Consider the following 18,335-nt stretch of genomic DNA (forward strand, 5'->3'; position numbering starts at 1 on the left):
CCCACCATGTCACTGACGCACCCACATGTCACTGTCCTCCCTATGGCAGCCCCCCCCACTGTCCTCCCCCCACATGTCACTGTCCTCCCATGTCAGCCCCCCCCCCTCATGTCACTGGCTCCCCACATGTCACTGTCCTCCGCATGTCATGCCCCCCCATATGTCACTGCCCCCCCCACATGTTATGGCCACCCATGTCACTGACCCCCCCACATGTTAGTGTCCTCCCCATGTCACGGCCCCCCATGTCACTGTCCTCCCCATGTCACTGTCCTCCCCATGTCACAATCCCCCCCATGTAACTGTCCTCTCTCCGATCAATGATGCTCCCCAATACGCATCTTTGATCCATCTTGCTGGAGCAGCGACGGCGGCTAGTGATCCGCGGGATCAGCGGTGTGTTTAAGTGTGATCAGCGGTGCAGCAGAAAAGGGGTTAACTGTGTCAGCTCGATGCTAATGTTGTTGATCAGCGATCGGCTTCTTTTGCCTAAAACTGTGACATGCGCAGTTGCTTCAAGGGGGACAGATCTTCTCGGGAGACAGATCTTGCCACTACACCGGCTCGGAAGTACCGGTAAGTTTAGCCAAAGTGCTCTGTTAAGGGGGCGCTCAGGGTTGGTCATGGGGGAATGGTCGGCATCTCCAGATCCTCGTGCTGTAGAGGGGCAGATGGAAGGTCCTGACGGTGCAGCTGATCAGACATCGGTCATCTCATCTTCCAGCTCAGCGTCGTCCGTCTCTTCCAGTTCAGCGCCCTCGTCTTCCTCCTCCGATACCGGCTTATAAGACGACCCCCGACTTTTGAGAAGATTTTCACGGGTTAAAAAGTCGTCTTATATGCTGGAAAATACGGTATATATATATATATATATATATTTGTTTCACAGGTGCTGCATCTATAATTGATATTTAACAATAAAGCCCTAGTTCTCCGCGTACGTTAGCAAATTGACACAAGCTAATGGCTTGCCCTCATAGCAAAGAAGCATATCAATGTTTTAACGCATGTTGTCCTGACCATGCTGTATTGCTATACTATGATTCATGCTAAATATATTGTTGTATGTGTGTCTGTAAATTTTTCATTGTGTTTTCTAAATATAAGCATGCCATGTTGGATGTTTTTCTGAAAATGTCGCTACAAAAACAGTGAAATGAAATAAACTGAATTTATAATGATATATTATTTTTGATACACCAAGGGCAATGTGCTCTATAATGGGGGTCATATCGTTTTTTTTCTCACTGTGTTGCTATAAGATTTTTTTATCTATATTATTTTAGAATCCTTAACATTTCCTCCTTCTTACACAAATTTCTTAAAATAGTTAACACATAGATACTATATCCATAAACAGGATTCAGCTGGTTTTGTTAAAGCTACAAAAGTATAAGGTGACAATTTAATTCCCGGAGTGAACTGTAATAAAACATATCAAACACCTCTGCATTCTTTAAAGATCAGATAAAATTTGAAGGTGATGTTCGTTCTAATTTTCTGTCAAGATTTGAGGCACCATCTTTATGGAAATCTCTTTCTCATTCCCAAATCCGCTGTTACAATCTGCCACACTGTTTCCCTGTTCATATTCAACTCTTCTGCCGTAATTTGCACACTCAATCTTCAATCTGAGTGTATTGAACTTTATCCACATTTGCATCCACTTTTTACGTTTTTGGCTGCCCACTTCTTGTGTCATTGGCATCTTCCCGTCCCTCCTTAAACCTCCTATTCCATTCAAAACACTTGATTTTCTCATGGAATATTCACCATAAGCCTGTTGTAACAGAGCTAAAGTTTCACTCACACTTTTGCCATTTTTTACACAAAATGTGATGTTAATCCACTGCTCCAAATTCCTGTCACTCATTTTCTGCCAAGAGCACCAGCAGAGTCAGATGGTCTGCGACCTAGACGAGGAAGGGAGCTCGACTCCTGAAACGCGTTAGCACTTTCCACTACAGGATTCCAGCTACTTGGGACCGTCAATTGTGGCTCTCTGTTTTTATGACCTATTGGTTTGTGAGTATCCATTTGTTTTTATCACAGTAAATTTCTTTGTATCGCGGTAATGCACAAGGAGAGTGTGCCCTCTCTTATTCCTTTTTGCTAGACAAGTTCAAGTTAGAACATGTTCGAATACTCTCGAATACAAATGGCTGTGTGACTCATCACCATAGTGCTACACTGTGGGCATTGCGGGAATTAAATTGTCACACCTCCTATATTGTGTCATACTGATTTGTGATCACGTCTGAGATTGTCTTTCCTTTCTGAGCTTCTGTTTTTTCTGTTTTGCCATTTTAAAAGATCATATTAATGCTAATTTTTCTGTCAAACATCAAAGACATAACCAAAGGCATTGGCAATTATAGAATTTTTTTGATAAAGTGCTTGATCTATTTAGTTTAAATATAAAATCAATTCTTTCCCAGATAGTCCTACACTGTGCATAACACTTTGGTGTGAAGATCAACTTGGCGGCAGGTTAGTTAAAGATTAGTATTACTTTAACTTTATCCCATAAGGTTAGTTTTTTAGCATTTCATGCTATGAGGTTTTAAGATCACGTCTCAATGGCATATGATGCCTTCTTGATTCCCTTACATAAATGGTAGCATACAGTTATATCCTTTTTTCCTGAATTCCAGTAATGCATTTCAGTGCAGCTCTCTCTATCACAGGAATGAAGCTGCTAAAATGTATAAAATTTTAATTTCCTAAATGCCCAATGAAAATTGATGACTGATGGGAAAGTATATGTTCCTTACACCGATGTCTCCTGTTCAGCTTGTGGCTTGTCTTTCTTTGGTTTCATATTGCAAAACCCATGAAGGCCACAGAAACATGCAAATGTAAACTGCGGCATGGACTGAAATGTTGGGATGGAGGTGACGTCCAAAAGCACCTGCAGTGGAAAAAAGTAAAGGATGTATTAAACAATTTTCACAATAAATATAACACAATGATACATATAATACATTGACAGATAGTATCTGAATCCTGTATATTATATTATGTATTATTATTATATATAATTTTAACTGGAGTGTCAACGTCACAATGTCATATTACAAGTAAAGGCAAGCCTTACCAATCGTTGTACCTTTACTTCCTCATCATACATTTCTCTCCATTTTCTTCACCTTAATTACAAAATTGGGTGGTAGGTAACAACAAAGTCGACATGTAATTTTAAGCAGTACTATATAAACCTTCAGACCAAACATGTGTATTGTGTAGTGCACAACCCACAAAAGTAAAATGAGTATGTATATGCAGTAAAGCATGCTTGTTATACTCACTGTGGAGCCTAAGGGGTTAATCCTCTGCATTGTGTAAAAATGCTGTTTGATCCCAACTTCTCTGATCCTCCCCTTCTTCCAGTGTCCCCCTCTTATCTCCTGATAAGGCATATCATGTTGAGTCACTCTGCACATGCTCAGTTTGGTGTCTTTTGCTAGAGAGGTTTTTTTTTTCTTGGGAGAGTGCATGTGATCAGCACAGGGCCAATCAGCACTGTCCAGACAGATGTCAGGGGTTCTGCATCCTCCTGAAGCAAAATTAAAACTCCTTCCACAAGCTTTAACATGTGCTCACCTGGACACCAATAGAAGTCCCAAGATTGTTCTAACTGCTGATGATAAAAGGTATTTAGCAGTTTATATTTACTAAAATAATTGCATTTCTATGTGTACTGTGGGAGACCAGATATAGTGACTGCAGGGTCCTGGGTTTAACAACATTTTAATGTTATTATATTTTTGGGGGCATTTTCACTTACAGTTCCTTCAGGTTGCTGGAAATAATTTATAGCACTGGTATCCAGCACTTCCAGGTTCTGCAGTTTTACTCCATGCCTCTGTGGAACTCGGATTGTAGCCACCAGCATGCTCTTTTCAGTGTAGACCTACCACAGCGAGAATCAATATGTGCTACAGTAAACTGTGTGGGTATCTCTTCCATCTGGACCACTTCCTTTCTGTTCCGTATCACCAGCTACTGGAGGAACAGCAGAAAGCCTCCCTGTTCCTTCCCTCTTTCACCCTAATCCTCCTTCTTTACCACCATTCCCTTGGATGTGCTGTGCTAATGCTCACTGACTTCAGGGACAGGAATTACAAAAAGGGAGCCTGAGCAGTGCTGTGCCTGGGTGGGCACGCTATTTGGAAACTGTGAAACTTAGCTGATGTCCCGAGCCCCGAGCATGGTGCTGCACCCAAAAGTAAGTGCAGCTGTGATTAAAATGTCTTTGCTGCCTAATGTGCTTTATGTTTTTAGGACACTTCCAGTGGCATCACAGACTTAAAGCAAAACTACAATTCAGCTGTCACTTACAGCGAGCAGGCAGATTCTTTATCGCAGAAGAGACATGCAATAAGATGCACGTACATGCCTGCTCACTGTCTTGTCCTGCATGTAACCTGAGCTGTACATGCACAGCTAAGCTTACACCACCGGCCCAGTCTCTGCGTGGCATGAACGATAGTTCCTGCGCATGTGCAGTAGTGACATCAACCCACACTGGCCAATGAAGATGGATGAAGACCACCACACAGCAGAAGATGGCGCTGGCAAGGGACAGGACCATTGAAGCAAAAGTAAGTTTAGTTCCACTTTACCACTTAGTTCTACTCTGTAGTATGCTTTCAGGTGGGCTAGGACTCCCCAATATAGCTAGATGCTGTCAACCAGCACAACTTGCACAGATTCCCAAATTTCACGCCACATCTGAAGTAGCTCTGGAAGCTATCAGATGTGACTCAGTACACATTGATAATTTAGTATGGATCACTGGTGGATAGGCCTCACGTTTCTAATCCAATCCTGAAGCATACACTACAGGTCTGTGATGCTCACAGATACTTAGGGGCCTTTTTTCCACGTATAAGCCCCTTATGTCTTTTGCTCATAACCCTATGTTCCCCCCCAGCATATCATTCGTCTTCTACTTTTCAGGCATGGACACATCAAAAATGTGACCAAAACATGTAAGTTATTTCATGCCATGAGAGTTCACCCATTCATTTCCTTACAACAATTATATAAGTTAGTGAGTATGACGTCATATGACAAAACATGTAGAGCGGGGCTTGATAGCGCTACACTTGTCCTCTGAGAAGGAATTGATTTTTGCTGGGATTTAAAGTGCCATACACATGGTTTTTATGTAAGTGCAATTTTAAATGTTTTTTACCTAATAAATATGGTGTTATGCTATGAACATTTCCCTTTGATGTTTTTATGGAGGTGGAGCAGTACTGTGGAGGTTCTAGAGGAGTTTTGTCACAAACGATTGATCTAGAGGTGTTTCTACTATGGAGTCTGTCATCAGTGTATAGAGGTGTCAAGATTACACAGACGGCCAACTTTCCTGCAGGAGAGCACTGCAACATCTCATGCGATATTTGACCTACCAATCCAGGTGGTCAATTATCTGTGGTGAGTGGGGCTCTGGATGGGGAGCACTAATTGGAGCACTATGCACAGAGAATTGCTATGGGTAAGAAGATTTACCGCTGTATCACTTAATATTCACACAGGATGCAGATAGGGGTTTATTTGGAGTTTTTTTGGAACTTTCCATTTTTTTTTTTACTTTTATATGTTTACACAATTATTGGGACTTTAATATATATATATATATATATATATATATATATATATATATATATATAGTTTTATACAATTTCACTGTATACACAGTTTGATGGCATTGTATATGTGCTGTTTTTAGCACAATTGTCATTTAAGCACCTTGTATTTACTTATTGGTTTAGTTAGGATTTAGTCACTGGGGAGGAGGGATATAATAGCCAGCCCACAGGGCATTATAGCACATACACATTTGTGGGGGCCCTTTGTGTAGTAGGGAGTTCATTCATTAATTTAATTAATTAATTATTTAATTAATACTGTAACAGAAAGGTAATGAAATACCGACACTCTTCTGGCTGATGGTATTGCCACCAGGAAAGCAGTTTTCAGTGAGAGGTACCACAGGGGGCCACTTTTGATTGAAGGCATCTGATGCAAACAAATACAACACCAATGGGAGATTCCAATTCGGGAACAACAATCCCTTAGAGAAGTTTCAACCAAATTGCAGTTTGAAGACCTGTATAATTAATTGTTGGATGCCCCCTGTATGTGAAGGCAGAGATAGCTGAAATGTGGGCCTATAGCATATCTACTGATAGACCTAAATCAAACCCTGCATGCAGAAACTTCAGAACATGACAGACTTGTGAAGAGTCCAGTGTAAAACCTTGATCAGCATCAATCCAGTGATTTTATGCCATATTTTACCATAGGTACTGTTAGTGCTGTCCTTCATTGCTTTCATAAGAGTATTCACAGCATTCAAGATCTATTAGTTTCTGCCTCTCAAGACCCAAGCCATTAGCTTAAGCGTGTCGGGTGCTGGGCGAATTGGACTTTGGAAAAGATTCTAACGTCAGAGGGAGTTGATCCTTGACTCTCATTAGGAGAAGCAAAGGTACCAAGGCCAATCTGGGATCACCACCAGAACCGTCACCTTCCCCCGCCACAGCCTCAGCAAAAAGTTGAGGATCAGAGGGAGCGGCAGAAAGGCATAAGCTATCTTGGAGATCCACTTTGCAATCAGAACCTCCACCTCGATTGCCTGAAGATGCTGGTCCCTGGAATATAACTTCAGCAACGTTGTGTTGACTGGGGATGTGAACAGGTCTACCTCTGGAAGAAGCTACCAAGCTCCGTTAGTTCTTGAAAGACTTGTGGCAGATTGGACCATTCATGGTTTTCCAGGATTGTCCTCGACAAATATTTCACCTGAAGATTCTTCTGACCAGTAGGCCACAGGTAGCTTCAAAAGATTGACTTGGGCTGACTCTAGAATTGGAGAAACCTCCTTCAGGAGGGAGAAACTGTGAGTGCCTCCTTGTTTCTGGATGCAGGCCACAGTCCTTGTGCTGTCTAACTTTACCAGGATAGGTCCACCCTGGATGAGGTGACCGAAGGCTAGAAGAGCCTGAAATGCCGCTCTCAACTCCAAGATATTGAACATCCCCCGAAGTGAAATTTATTGACAGAGGACGCCCAAAATTTACAAACAGCACCAATTTTTTATGGACGCTATAAATATTTAAGCTACAAATACGTAGCTAGCACTATTACTAATGTGTTTAATTTATAACAAAAGTCAAAAAACATATTTTTCCATTTACATGAAGGTCAGGTTAATATAACCCAGCCCAGAGTTCCCCCTTACATCACAGTCTGCAGGATCCCCCCTTACAGTGCAAGTTGAACTGTGATGTAAAGGGGAACTCTGATGCAAAGGGGAATGATGCAGATCATGATGTAAGAGGGAATGCTGCAGCGTTTGGTGTAAAAAGGAACTCTGATATACCCCCTTATATCAGAGTCCACAGCGTTCCTCTTTACGTCAGAGTTTCCACTTACACCAGGGTCTGAAAAGCTCCCCCTTGCACTGTAAAGGGAATCCTGAAGACTCTGATGTAAAGGGGAACTCTGAAGGCACTGATTTAAGGGGAACACTAGGAAATCTGACTGGGGTGGGAGATTCTGGTGCCATAGAGCTGCTGCTCAGCCACCATCGTTAGTGCTTCCAGTCCTGAGGATCCTTTAGAGGACTGTTCCCCTGGTGGTTTGGGCACAGTGTGCCTAACTTTCACCATGATGGCAGGTAGGAGCGGATGGCCTCAGGTGTGCTGCGGGTTATAGCCTTGAGCCAATCTGTTATGCTATATTGGCAGGATCAGGCAAGGACTGACGAGGTAGCTCCAACACTTCACTAATCTCATCCCCGCCACCAGACATGCATCACTTAGTCAGTTGTAAAAGCCACCGAAATCACTGTATATGCGCACTGGGCCTGGCCCTCCCCCTCCCTTCCCAATTGAGTTTGTCCAAGTCCTACTGAGCCCATTCGGCTTTGGAACTACGCATGAGCAATTACAATCTGTAACTTCTAGAATAAACAAGATACTTTCAATATAATTCCAATACAAAGCATTAGTAAAACCTTGTCCTGAATATGTATTTCGTTTCGGGCACCAGTTCAGAAAAACATGCTGCCTAACCTAAAACAGAGCATAGAAGGGCAACTAAATTAAAGGATGACCTTAGCTATATGGAAATATTAACTGAACCAAATGTATTCTCTCTTAAAAAGAGTCATTTGAACAAAAGGTAGTTTACCCCTTCTAGTTTTTGGTCCATACTACAGTTACTAATAACAACAAACATACACATATGTGGTATCACTACAATCATCAGGAGCAGGAGAATTTATTTTGGGTTGTTCTTTGGTGGTAAATTATGGTAATAGCAAGGAATATTTACCTGAATTAAAAAAAAATAAATTCATATTTTGGGCCAGTTTTGATAACAAAAAAAAAAAAATCAGGAGATATCCATTACTGTTTACCATCAACAGAAAGCCCAAATTGTTCTGAAAAAAGACAAGGTATAATCCACCTGGATACAAAAAGTAGTGGTGACAATATGTACAGTTTTACTAACATATGTCAAAGATGCAAAATTGTGCTTAGGCATTAACATTTGTTTTACCCTTAGGTGGGAAGGTGGTTAAACTATTCATGGAAAGGGTTTTTTGTTAATATCTTTAACTGAAATTGCTAGACATGTCTTTTTTCCTAACTGTAACCATTTAATAATGGTACTCGATTTATCATAGACAGACCAGACACATTTAGAGACATTTTTATAGAGATTAAAGAGGATCAAGCTCAGGGGCTTTAACATTCACTGTTGAATAAATATGCTTAAAACTATAGCAGATTCCTTTATATACGTTCCCTGAACATATAATGTATTGAAACTACAATAAACTGTTCTAGGCCATACATTAACAAAACAGGGTGTAAGGTATATGTAATTTTAGTGGTATATATATATATATATATATATATATATATATATATATATGTATGTGATGTTTATAAATGTAATATATTTAATTAATGAGAAACGATCAATAAATCATATTGTGTAAGCAAAAGAGACAAACAAATCAGATGCTGCTTGCTTTGAGGCTTGTATTGTCTGGTTGAAACTTTAGACTGAGCTATTCTATGACTCTGATATATTAAGCTGTGTGGATAAAGTTCAGTATACACAATTTGTTACATCAAAAGAAGCAAACCGAGAGCCTGGAAAACAATAAAAAAAGCACTTCTGATTCAAGAGGAGAATGCAAAATATGAAAATGCAATATTCCTTCTTTACCTGAGTGAATTATATTTTCTTTTGTGCTGATCATATCAAATAACGGTAAATAATGCACTATATTGCTAAAAGTATTGGGACACCCCTTCAAATCATTGGATTAAGGTTTTCCAATCACCTCCATGGCCACAGGTGTATAAAATCAAGCACCTAGGCATGCAGACTGCTTCTACAAACATTTGTGAAAGAATGGGTCGCTCTCAGGAGCTCCGTGAATTCAAGCGTGGTACTGTGATAGGTTTCCACCTGTGCAATAAGACCATCCTTGAAATTTCCTTGCTACTAAATATTCCACGGTCAACTGTTAGTGGTGAAGAAGAAGGGGCCATTTGATGGACTTTATAGGCACTACAACAGTGATAAGTAAAATAATTGCTTTATTAAACATACATAGATGTACATCAATTATTAAAATCCTCTACAGAGAATGTACTCCCACAGTAATTGGAATTGTATACACAATGCAGATACAAATCGTATAAGTACATATGGTATTAATACATTCCACAATAAAAGTATACCGTAACCTGGTACAGGTTTGGAAACAGATATTCTGATATCAATGGCTGCAGTAACTCAACATGTTTCGCAATGTATATCGCTTCTTTAGGAGTTAGATTTCTACATAGATTAAAAAATTATATACATTTGTAAATGAACAATACGATTTATATCTGCATTGAGTGTACAATTCCATTTACTGTGAGAGTACATTCTCTGTAGAGGACTTTAATAATTGATGTACGTTTATGTATGTTCAATAAAGCAATTATTTTACTTATCACTGTTGTAGTGACTATAAAGACCATCAAATGGCCCCTTCCTTCTTCTTCTCCAATAGTTTGAATAGGACACGGGAGCATTGTACATATCCCCACAGTAATCACCCTGTTGGATATCACATCTCTATCAACTGTTAGTGGTATTATAAACAAAGTGGAAGCAACATAGGTCAAAATGACAGAGCAGTGTCAGAGCATGCTGAAGCACACAGCGTGCAGAAGTCGCCAACTGTCTGCATAGTCAATAGCTAAAGATCTCTAAACTTCACGTGGCCTTCAGATTGTCACAACAGTTTGTAGAGAGCTTCATAGAATGGGTTTCCATGGCCGAGCAGCTGCATCCAAGCCTTCACCAAGTGTAATGCAAAGCATCGGATACAGTGGTGTAAAGCACGCTCCCGCTGGACACTAAAGCAGTAGAGACGTGTTCTCTAGAGTGACGAATCATACTTTTCTGTCTGGCAATCCGATGGACATGTCTGGGTTTGGCAGTTGCCAGGAGAACAGTACTTGGCTGACTGCATTCTGCCAAGTGTAAAGTTTGGTGGAAGGGGGATTATGGTGTGGGGTCATTTTTCAGGGGTTGGGCTTGGCCCCTTAGTTCCAGTGAAGGGAACTCTTAAGGCGTCAGCATACCAAGACATTTTGGACAATTTCAAGCTCCCAACTTTGTGGGAACTGTTTGGGGATGGCCCCTTCCTGTTCCAACATGACTGCGTACCTGTGCACAAAGCAAGGTCCATAAAGACATGGATGAGTGAGTTTGGGGTGGAGAAACCTGACTGGCCTGCACAGAGTCCTTACCTCAACCCGATAGAACACCTTTGCATTGAATTAGAGTGAAGACTGCGAGCCAGGCATTCTTGTCTGACATCAGTGCCTGACCTCACAAATGCGCTTCTGGAAGAATGATCAAACATTCCCATAGACACACTCCTAAACCTTGTGGACAGCCTTCCCAGAAGAGTTGAAGCTGTTATAGCTGTAAATTGTGGGCCAACTCAATATTGAACCCTACGGACTAAGACTGGGATGTCATTAAAGTTCATGTGCGTGTAAAGGTAGGCATCTCAATACTTTTGGCAATATAGTGTCTATACAAAACCAGTACACATTCTCTTTCATAGATAAATATTTCTTGAGAGGAATCTGCTTTCTCTGATTCTGTTTAGATAAAGTATCAAAAGTGATGTCCCACAATGAAGCTATGTGCTAAATAAGAATTTAGAACAGTGTACAAAAATGTATCATACATTCAATAAACATTTTACCTAGAATATTGTATGTATGTAATGTATTGTACATTAAACGTTCACCTTGCATTTATTAGTTTAAGTGCTTGCTGACCTCATGTTTATTGTGTTAATATGATTGTTGGTGAACACTTGTTGAATGTGTACATGGATTTTGTAGAGTTTTATAAACCTTTATCCAGCCAGGAGGAGCTCTGGGCTAATTTGTGTGCTTTCTTCTGTTCTCTTTTTAAAAAATACCCTTGTTTTCAAAGATCAGTAGCTCAGGGTGAACTCATCGTGGTGACTCATGCCTTATAATATGGGTCAGTCTGATGTTTTATTTAGACAAAATGAGCCAAAAATGTAGGCTGCTATAAAACCAATATAGTTTCTGGTTAAACAGGTTCAAATATTTGAGTTGTTTTGGATTTATTATATTATTCTCATGTTTATTTGTATGGGATTAAAATCAGCCCTTGTATATTATTATTATTTAATTTATATAATCTGTTATTAATTTTTTATCTGCAGTTAAAATTACTTGTTTGAAAATTAGCATGACACTGTTATCTGTCTTTACCAACTTGTAGACCAAGGATGCTCCATCCATTGGTTTCTATGCAGAAGTGAGTTTGATTTTGCACTCTCCATCTTTAGTACATAAACCCCAATGCAACAATTTTGTTACATTGTAAAATGTTACAAGCAGCAGTCAGAAATAGCAAATAACAATGTAGGCATTTTGTTACATTTCAGTTAACTGCAGAAAGCTTATCAGTTACTAAACATAGACACATACATATCTACTATAATCCATTGATAAACCGCTAGGTAACTCTAAATAGCCATATTTATCTCCTCTTAACTATTTTTTAAAAATTCTTTATTTAGTACAATATTTATATCATTGTAATTTACACATTACATACTTGTTTCATATAGGCAAAAAAGAGGAATTTTGACTTACCCTGTAAACTTCACATCTTGAAGTACAGTACAGCACACAGGAAAAGTATTCATAGTCCCTGGGCTATAGGCTGGTACCTTCAGGTGATTGGACACTGACAAAGCTTTCAAGAACACTCCTCATGGACACCTCCCTTATATCCCTAACCTAAGCTCTGGGGTTTAGTGCCAAGTTTAAAAACTTTACACTATAAAGTGAATACATTCTAAACAAAGCCCTGTTGTTTAGAGTAACGGTCAGAAATAAAGGCTGACTCTCTTTTACCTGTCCACGATGCTAGACTGTATATAAAGTCCAGGCTTTGCTTATTATGGTGGACATACCCCCAAAGGGGTTTTCATAGATATGGTCCAGTACAGCTCCCTGTGTCTGACTACACACATTGCACAAAGTGCAAAACTGTGTACCTATGCAGGATCAATGCTCAAAGCAACATGGTCGTTCACACAGCATGGAGTCTTGCTTACAGATCACAAGGTTTACTGAGGTTGTACTGACCTGGATGCACTGCTTCTATTGTAGTATACAAAGGAGACATGAAGGAGATGTTGAAGAATTGATTGAAAAATCCAAAAATAAAATACACTAGTTAAGCTAAGACAGATTTCTCAGCAAGGGAGAAGAGGTCCACACCAGCAAAAAACTGAGGACTCACCGAGCAGAGTAGGGAGGCACACGGGGGGTAGGTCCTTGAAAACTTTGCCAGTGTCCAATAACCTGAAGGTATAAGCCTGTAACCCAGGGTCTAACAACTGTCAAATGGTCCTGCTTATAAACCAGAATTCAAACACTGCTTGCAGACAATGGATGCAAGTGCTGATCAATGTGTTGGGGCAGGGTCACCCTGTCAGAATACAACAACACAGCGGTAGAGATGTGGGATGTGGGGAGCTATCAGTGTTTTTTCCGGTTGAACTAGAAAAACTGAACTTGTTTACCCAACTTTACACCATGGTTCAAAGGAATGGAAGATGGCATGGCGGGATTCTACCTGCTGACTGATTTAGCAGCTAAATGCCCAGTCCCTGCCCAGCCTATCAATCAACCTCACTATTTAGCTGTACTCTTAGAACAATCCTAGTTGTATGAGCAACAAGTTAATTTCCCAGCTCAAGGTTCCAGTCTATTTTAGCTTCTGCAGTCAAGCAATCCTAATTCTCCGGTTATCAACCTTGGCTTGTATTTTACTATGCTTGTTTGCTTCTTGTCCTGACCTTTGGCTTTCCCCAGTTTCTGATTTTGCCTGTTGACCTTGTTCTATGCTCTGGTTCTAACCATATGCATAGCTGTGCCTTAGGGCTGCAACCTGGTACTCTGTTCAGTAAAGTCCAACCCCCTTTGCATAGTGCTCTGGTGGCTCTGCGCCTTTGCCCTTTTTTAAGGGTTCACACCCTCTCCAATGTGCATATACTGTATTGCAGGGGTCTGCAATCAATAACTGTTGGTGAAAGCTGCAATATGCAAACACTGTCATATCAAAGCATCCTGCATCTCAGATGTGTAAATGCATTGACTAATTTGAAGATAATTTCCCAGCAGAATCTTTACAAATGCCAATATGATAAAGGCAAACCCAGTAATATTGCTTGCAGCCTCCTGGCTCTGAGCACATCTTATATTACTCTGGATAATCTGCTCCTGGGAGACAGATTGATTCTTCAGTTCAATGTTGAGCATCCTGCGGTGGCCAGAAACAGCTTATTTACAGTAAAGATTGATGCAAACATAGAGCCAGGCTATGCTGCTGGAAATGATAACCCATCATTCTACAGTTTTTATAGGGTGCCGGGACAAATACTAATGCATAATGTTTATTGAAGTAAAAGTTGAACAGTTGCACTTTGAGTATTCATATTTTCTGTAGCAAACCATATGACTTATCATTGTGCAGCAATTGATATGTTAAAACTTGCATAAGGTGTTAGATTCTCTTTTCTACTAAAGAGTATACTGATGAACAACAACAAAAAAAATGTCAGACAAGCTCATCATTTTTTGTCTATTCATTTTTCACAGTCACTTGTGCTTTTCATGCCTATCACAAAGTTCTACAGATTGTTCATACTTCTTAAAGTGGAGTTTAACCCAAAAGGGGAAGTTCCCCTTTAAAGCTTTGTCCCCCGCTCCCCATTAAGGATTGGCACCTTTGGGGAGCTAAAAGACTAAGGGGAGGGAGGACAACTTCCACTTACCATCGCCTAGGCAATCGCAGCGGAAGTGGGAGCAGGTACCTGTCAAATTCAGGTACCCGCTCCCCCACCCCCACCCCCCAGGCGATCGGAATTGAAAGTTTTCCTCCCTCCCTACCTCCCTGTAGTCTCCAGGGACACGTGACAGGTCTCAGAAGACTACAGGGCCATTCATAAAGCGCAGTGCTTCTCGTGCATGCGCAGTGTGCACCCAGCTGTGAAGCCGCAAGCTGTCACAGGGTGACCGTGTGCCCACACTAAAGATGCCGGCACCAGGGAGAAAAGACGGCTGATGAAACCAGGGGTGGTGAGGAAACCGCTGGACCAAGGGACAGGCAAGTGGCTGTGTTTTAAAAGTCAGCAGCTACAGTTTTTGTAGCTGCTGACTTTTTTTTTTTCAGCTGGAACTCCGCTTTAAGAAAGTGTCAGCCCAAGATACCATGTTGTTTTTAGCAAACTTCAATGTACTTTTCTAAAAAAAAAATGTCATTCTTGCATTTGTATATGCATCTTTTTAATTTTTTTTGAAGTTTCAGAAAAGTAAAGTTCCACCTTCACAGGTATCCAACATTACATCAGTCTAAACACTGTTCTCTCTTTTAGATTTATGCCATCTGTGTATACTGGCATTCCTCCGTGTCAGAAAATTAATTTATTTATTGTACTTATATAGCGCTGTCAATTTACACAGTGCTTTACACATACAGTGGGGATCGAAAGTTTGGGCACCCTAGCTAAAAATTTGTATGTGCATAAAGAAGCCAAGGAAAGATGGAAAAATCTCCAAAAGGCATCATATTACAGATTAGACATTCTTATAATATGTCAACAAAAGTTAGATTTTATTTCCATCATTTACACTTTCAAAATAACAGAAAACAAAAAAATGGCGTCTGCAAAAGTTTGGGCACCCTGCAGAGTTAATATCTTGTACTGCCCCCTTTGGCAAGTATCACAGCTTGTACATGCTTTTTGTAGCCAGCCAAGAGTCTTTCAATTCTTGTTTGAGGTATCTTTGCCCATTCTTCCTTACAAAAGTCTTCCAGTTCTTTGAGATTTCTGGGCTGTCTGTCACGCACTGCTCTTTTAAGGTCTATCCATAGATTTTCAATTATGTTGAGGTCAGGAGATTGTGAAGGCCATGGCAAAACCTTCAGTTTACGCCGCTTGATGTAATCCCCCGTGGATTTCGAAGTGTGTTTAGGATCATTATCCATTTGTAGAAGCCATCCTCTCTTTAACTTCAGCTTTTTCACAGATGGCATCAAGTTACCATCCAAAATTTGCTGAAATTTTATTGAATCCATTTTTCCTTCTACTCGTGAGATGTTCCCTGTGCCACTGGCTGCAACACAACCCCAAAGCATGATTGATCCAACCCCATGCTTAACAGTTGGACAGAGGTTCTTTTCATTAAATTTTTTTTGTTTTCTGTTATTTTGAAAGTGTAAATGATGGAAATAAAATCTAACTTGTGTTGACATATTATAAGAATGTCTAAGCTGTAATTTGATGCCTTTTGGAGATTTTTCCATCTTTTCTTGGCTTCTTTATGCACATTAATACAAATTTTTAGCTGGGGTGCCCAAACGTTCGATCCCCACTGTATATATATATATATTGAACACTGACATCAGTCCTTAACCCTCAAGGGGTGTGCAATCTAAGGTCCCTAACTCACATTCATACATACACATATTAGGGCCAATTTAGACAGGATCCAATTAACCTACCAGCATGTCTTTGGAGTGTGGGAGGAAACCGGAGCACCTGGAGGAAACCCACACAAGCACAGGGAGAACATGCAAACTCCATGCGGTAAGCGCCATGGTCACGAATCGAACCCATGACCCATTTACTGCAAGGCAGACGTGCTAACCACTAAGCCACTGTGCCGCCCATACATACAATATTACACATCGTCCAGGATATGTCACTAAAAGTTAGGGTTCTCCCTACTAGAGATGATATGGTACAGCTGATTACAACCGTGGAATCTTCCTTTAGTCTAGGATCACACTTATGCAGGTTGTGTTTCCACATTGCATTTTGTGTTTTTGCACTTGCATCTTTGCCGCGTTTTTTATTTTTTTTTTATTTTGTTTTTATTTTTCTTGTTGCTAGGCAGATTTTAAATGCAAAATGCTACAAAAATACATCAAAAACACAGGAAAATCGCAATACATGCTTTTCTGCAGCATTCTCATTGAAGTCTATAGAACCAAAAACGCAACATTTTGCATTCAAAAAATTCCCTGACCCTTTCCAAAAAATGCACCGGGTGAAAATGTGGAGATGTGAACCTGTCCCATGCAAACCGCAAAACGCTGCAGAAAACGCTTAGGTGTGAACCTAGGGTTGAAGTGACCTTGGATAAGGTGCGGACTGATACCATGGCTATAGGTTATCGAGTAGATACTTTAGAAACAGCTCATGATGACCTATCCCATACAGTGATTAAACAGGGGGAAGCCTCCCGTACGCATGACACCATGATTGAATCCCTTTTATTACAACTGGATGACTATGAAAACCGTGAGTGACAGCAGAATATACGGATTTGTGGTTTGTCTGAGGCTACCTATGCGCAAGACCTGGTATCCACACTCCAGGGGATCTTCAGTCTTATCCTGGGCGAATCTGCATCAGCACCAGTGGAAATAGATTGTGCACACAGGGCCTTATTACCGCCACTCTAGGATATTAACAATCCCCGGGATGTCATCTGTAAGGTGCAAAAGTACATGGTTAAGGAGGCCATCATGTCTGCCACATGTGGAATTTGTTGGGGCTTGCCTGCTACTAAATGCACCTTCATGTTGAGACAGGCCTTGGGCCCTGTATTGGTGGTTCTTCGCCAGGAGGGGCTTCCCCTTTCATCTCATGCAACAAGGATAAGCTGCCTAAATTCCTAGAGACACTGGAACTCCTGCAAGTTGATTACTAGCATTGGCACTTTACAAGTGAAGTGTACATCCCCCAAGGCCTGGTGCACTGGCAACCAGCACTCTCACTGGCACCAATGCCAACAGAGAGGTGTCTCATCAGCCTCCCCTAGACAGGACCCTTGACAGCTTCTTAGCTTTGCCACCGGATGACTTCAGATACTCTTTTAAGGGCTTACAGTTGTTTCCTTCCAATGTTCCTGCAGCCTTGTAACTGAACACTGCTTACTGAGAATCAATGTTGGGAACTATACGGTGGCTCTTTTTTTTATGTTCTTCTATTTGGTGGTACACATTGGTGTTCTACTACATATCACACTGAAGATGTCTGCCCCGACTTTGCATCACTGAAAGACATGACCAAGCTTCTACTCTGATATTGAGAACAATGATTGCTCTGTTTCTGTTTAAGGAGGCCTCCCTGCTCCTACTTGGTTTTTACTCTTGGCCCTTGGTTGGGCTGCAGCCTCCTACTAATGGCTAACTGTTTCCCCCACATAAGTCAATCTCTATTACACAGAGGTCATACTGTAGATTACAGTCTTTTGAGGGCTTTGGCTGAGTACCCCTTGGGGTGCATGTCCAAACCCTCTGTCCTCCTTGTTCACAGTTGGTGAACAGCTATATTGGTTTACTGTTTTTTCTGTTTTGATTTTATGCTATGTATTCTCTATTGCTGATTGATCACAGGTATACTTGGAGGTTTTGTGACTTACATGCAGTTTGTGCTGCCTGTGTTGGGTCTCCTGAGGTGTGGACCCCACCCTTCTCCTCCAACCAACACTATGGCATGCACATTTTTGGTGGTTTCATATAATGTCCACAGCATATGCTCACCATCTAAGTGAGGGAATTTATAGCAGGAACTACACCGATTACACCCAACAGAGCTTACTACATTGGGAGACTCATTTCATGGCGCCTTCCATGCTGAATCTCAGGGCCCAGTCTTGAACCTG

General features: G+C 40.8%; 1 protein-coding gene across 2 annotated transcripts in view; it reads right to left on the bottom strand.

The window, feature by feature from the left end:
- Nucleotides 1-264: 264 nt before the first annotated feature.
- Nucleotides 265-18,335, bottom strand: part of BLACAT1 (BLACAT1 overlapping LEMD1 locus) — a 129,292-nt gene continuing 111,221 nt past the window's right edge. For both annotated transcript variants that reach the window (XM_089686360.1, XM_089686359.1), the window contains exon 2: nt 265-2,911. In XM_089686360.1, coding sequence (XP_089542486.1) covers nt 2,771-2,872 — 102 coding nt within the window. In that variant the 5' untranslated portion in view covers nt 2,873-2,911 and the 3' untranslated portion in view covers nt 265-2,770. The remainder of the gene's footprint in view (nt 2,912-18,335) is intronic.

The sequence above is a fragment of the Staurois parvus genome, unplaced genomic scaffold, assembly GCF_062004578.1.
Source record: "Staurois parvus isolate SC_StPar_1 unplaced genomic scaffold, SC_StPar_1.0 ptg000395l, whole genome shotgun sequence".
Taxonomy (NCBI): Eukaryota; Metazoa; Chordata; class Amphibia; order Anura; family Ranidae; genus Staurois; species Staurois parvus.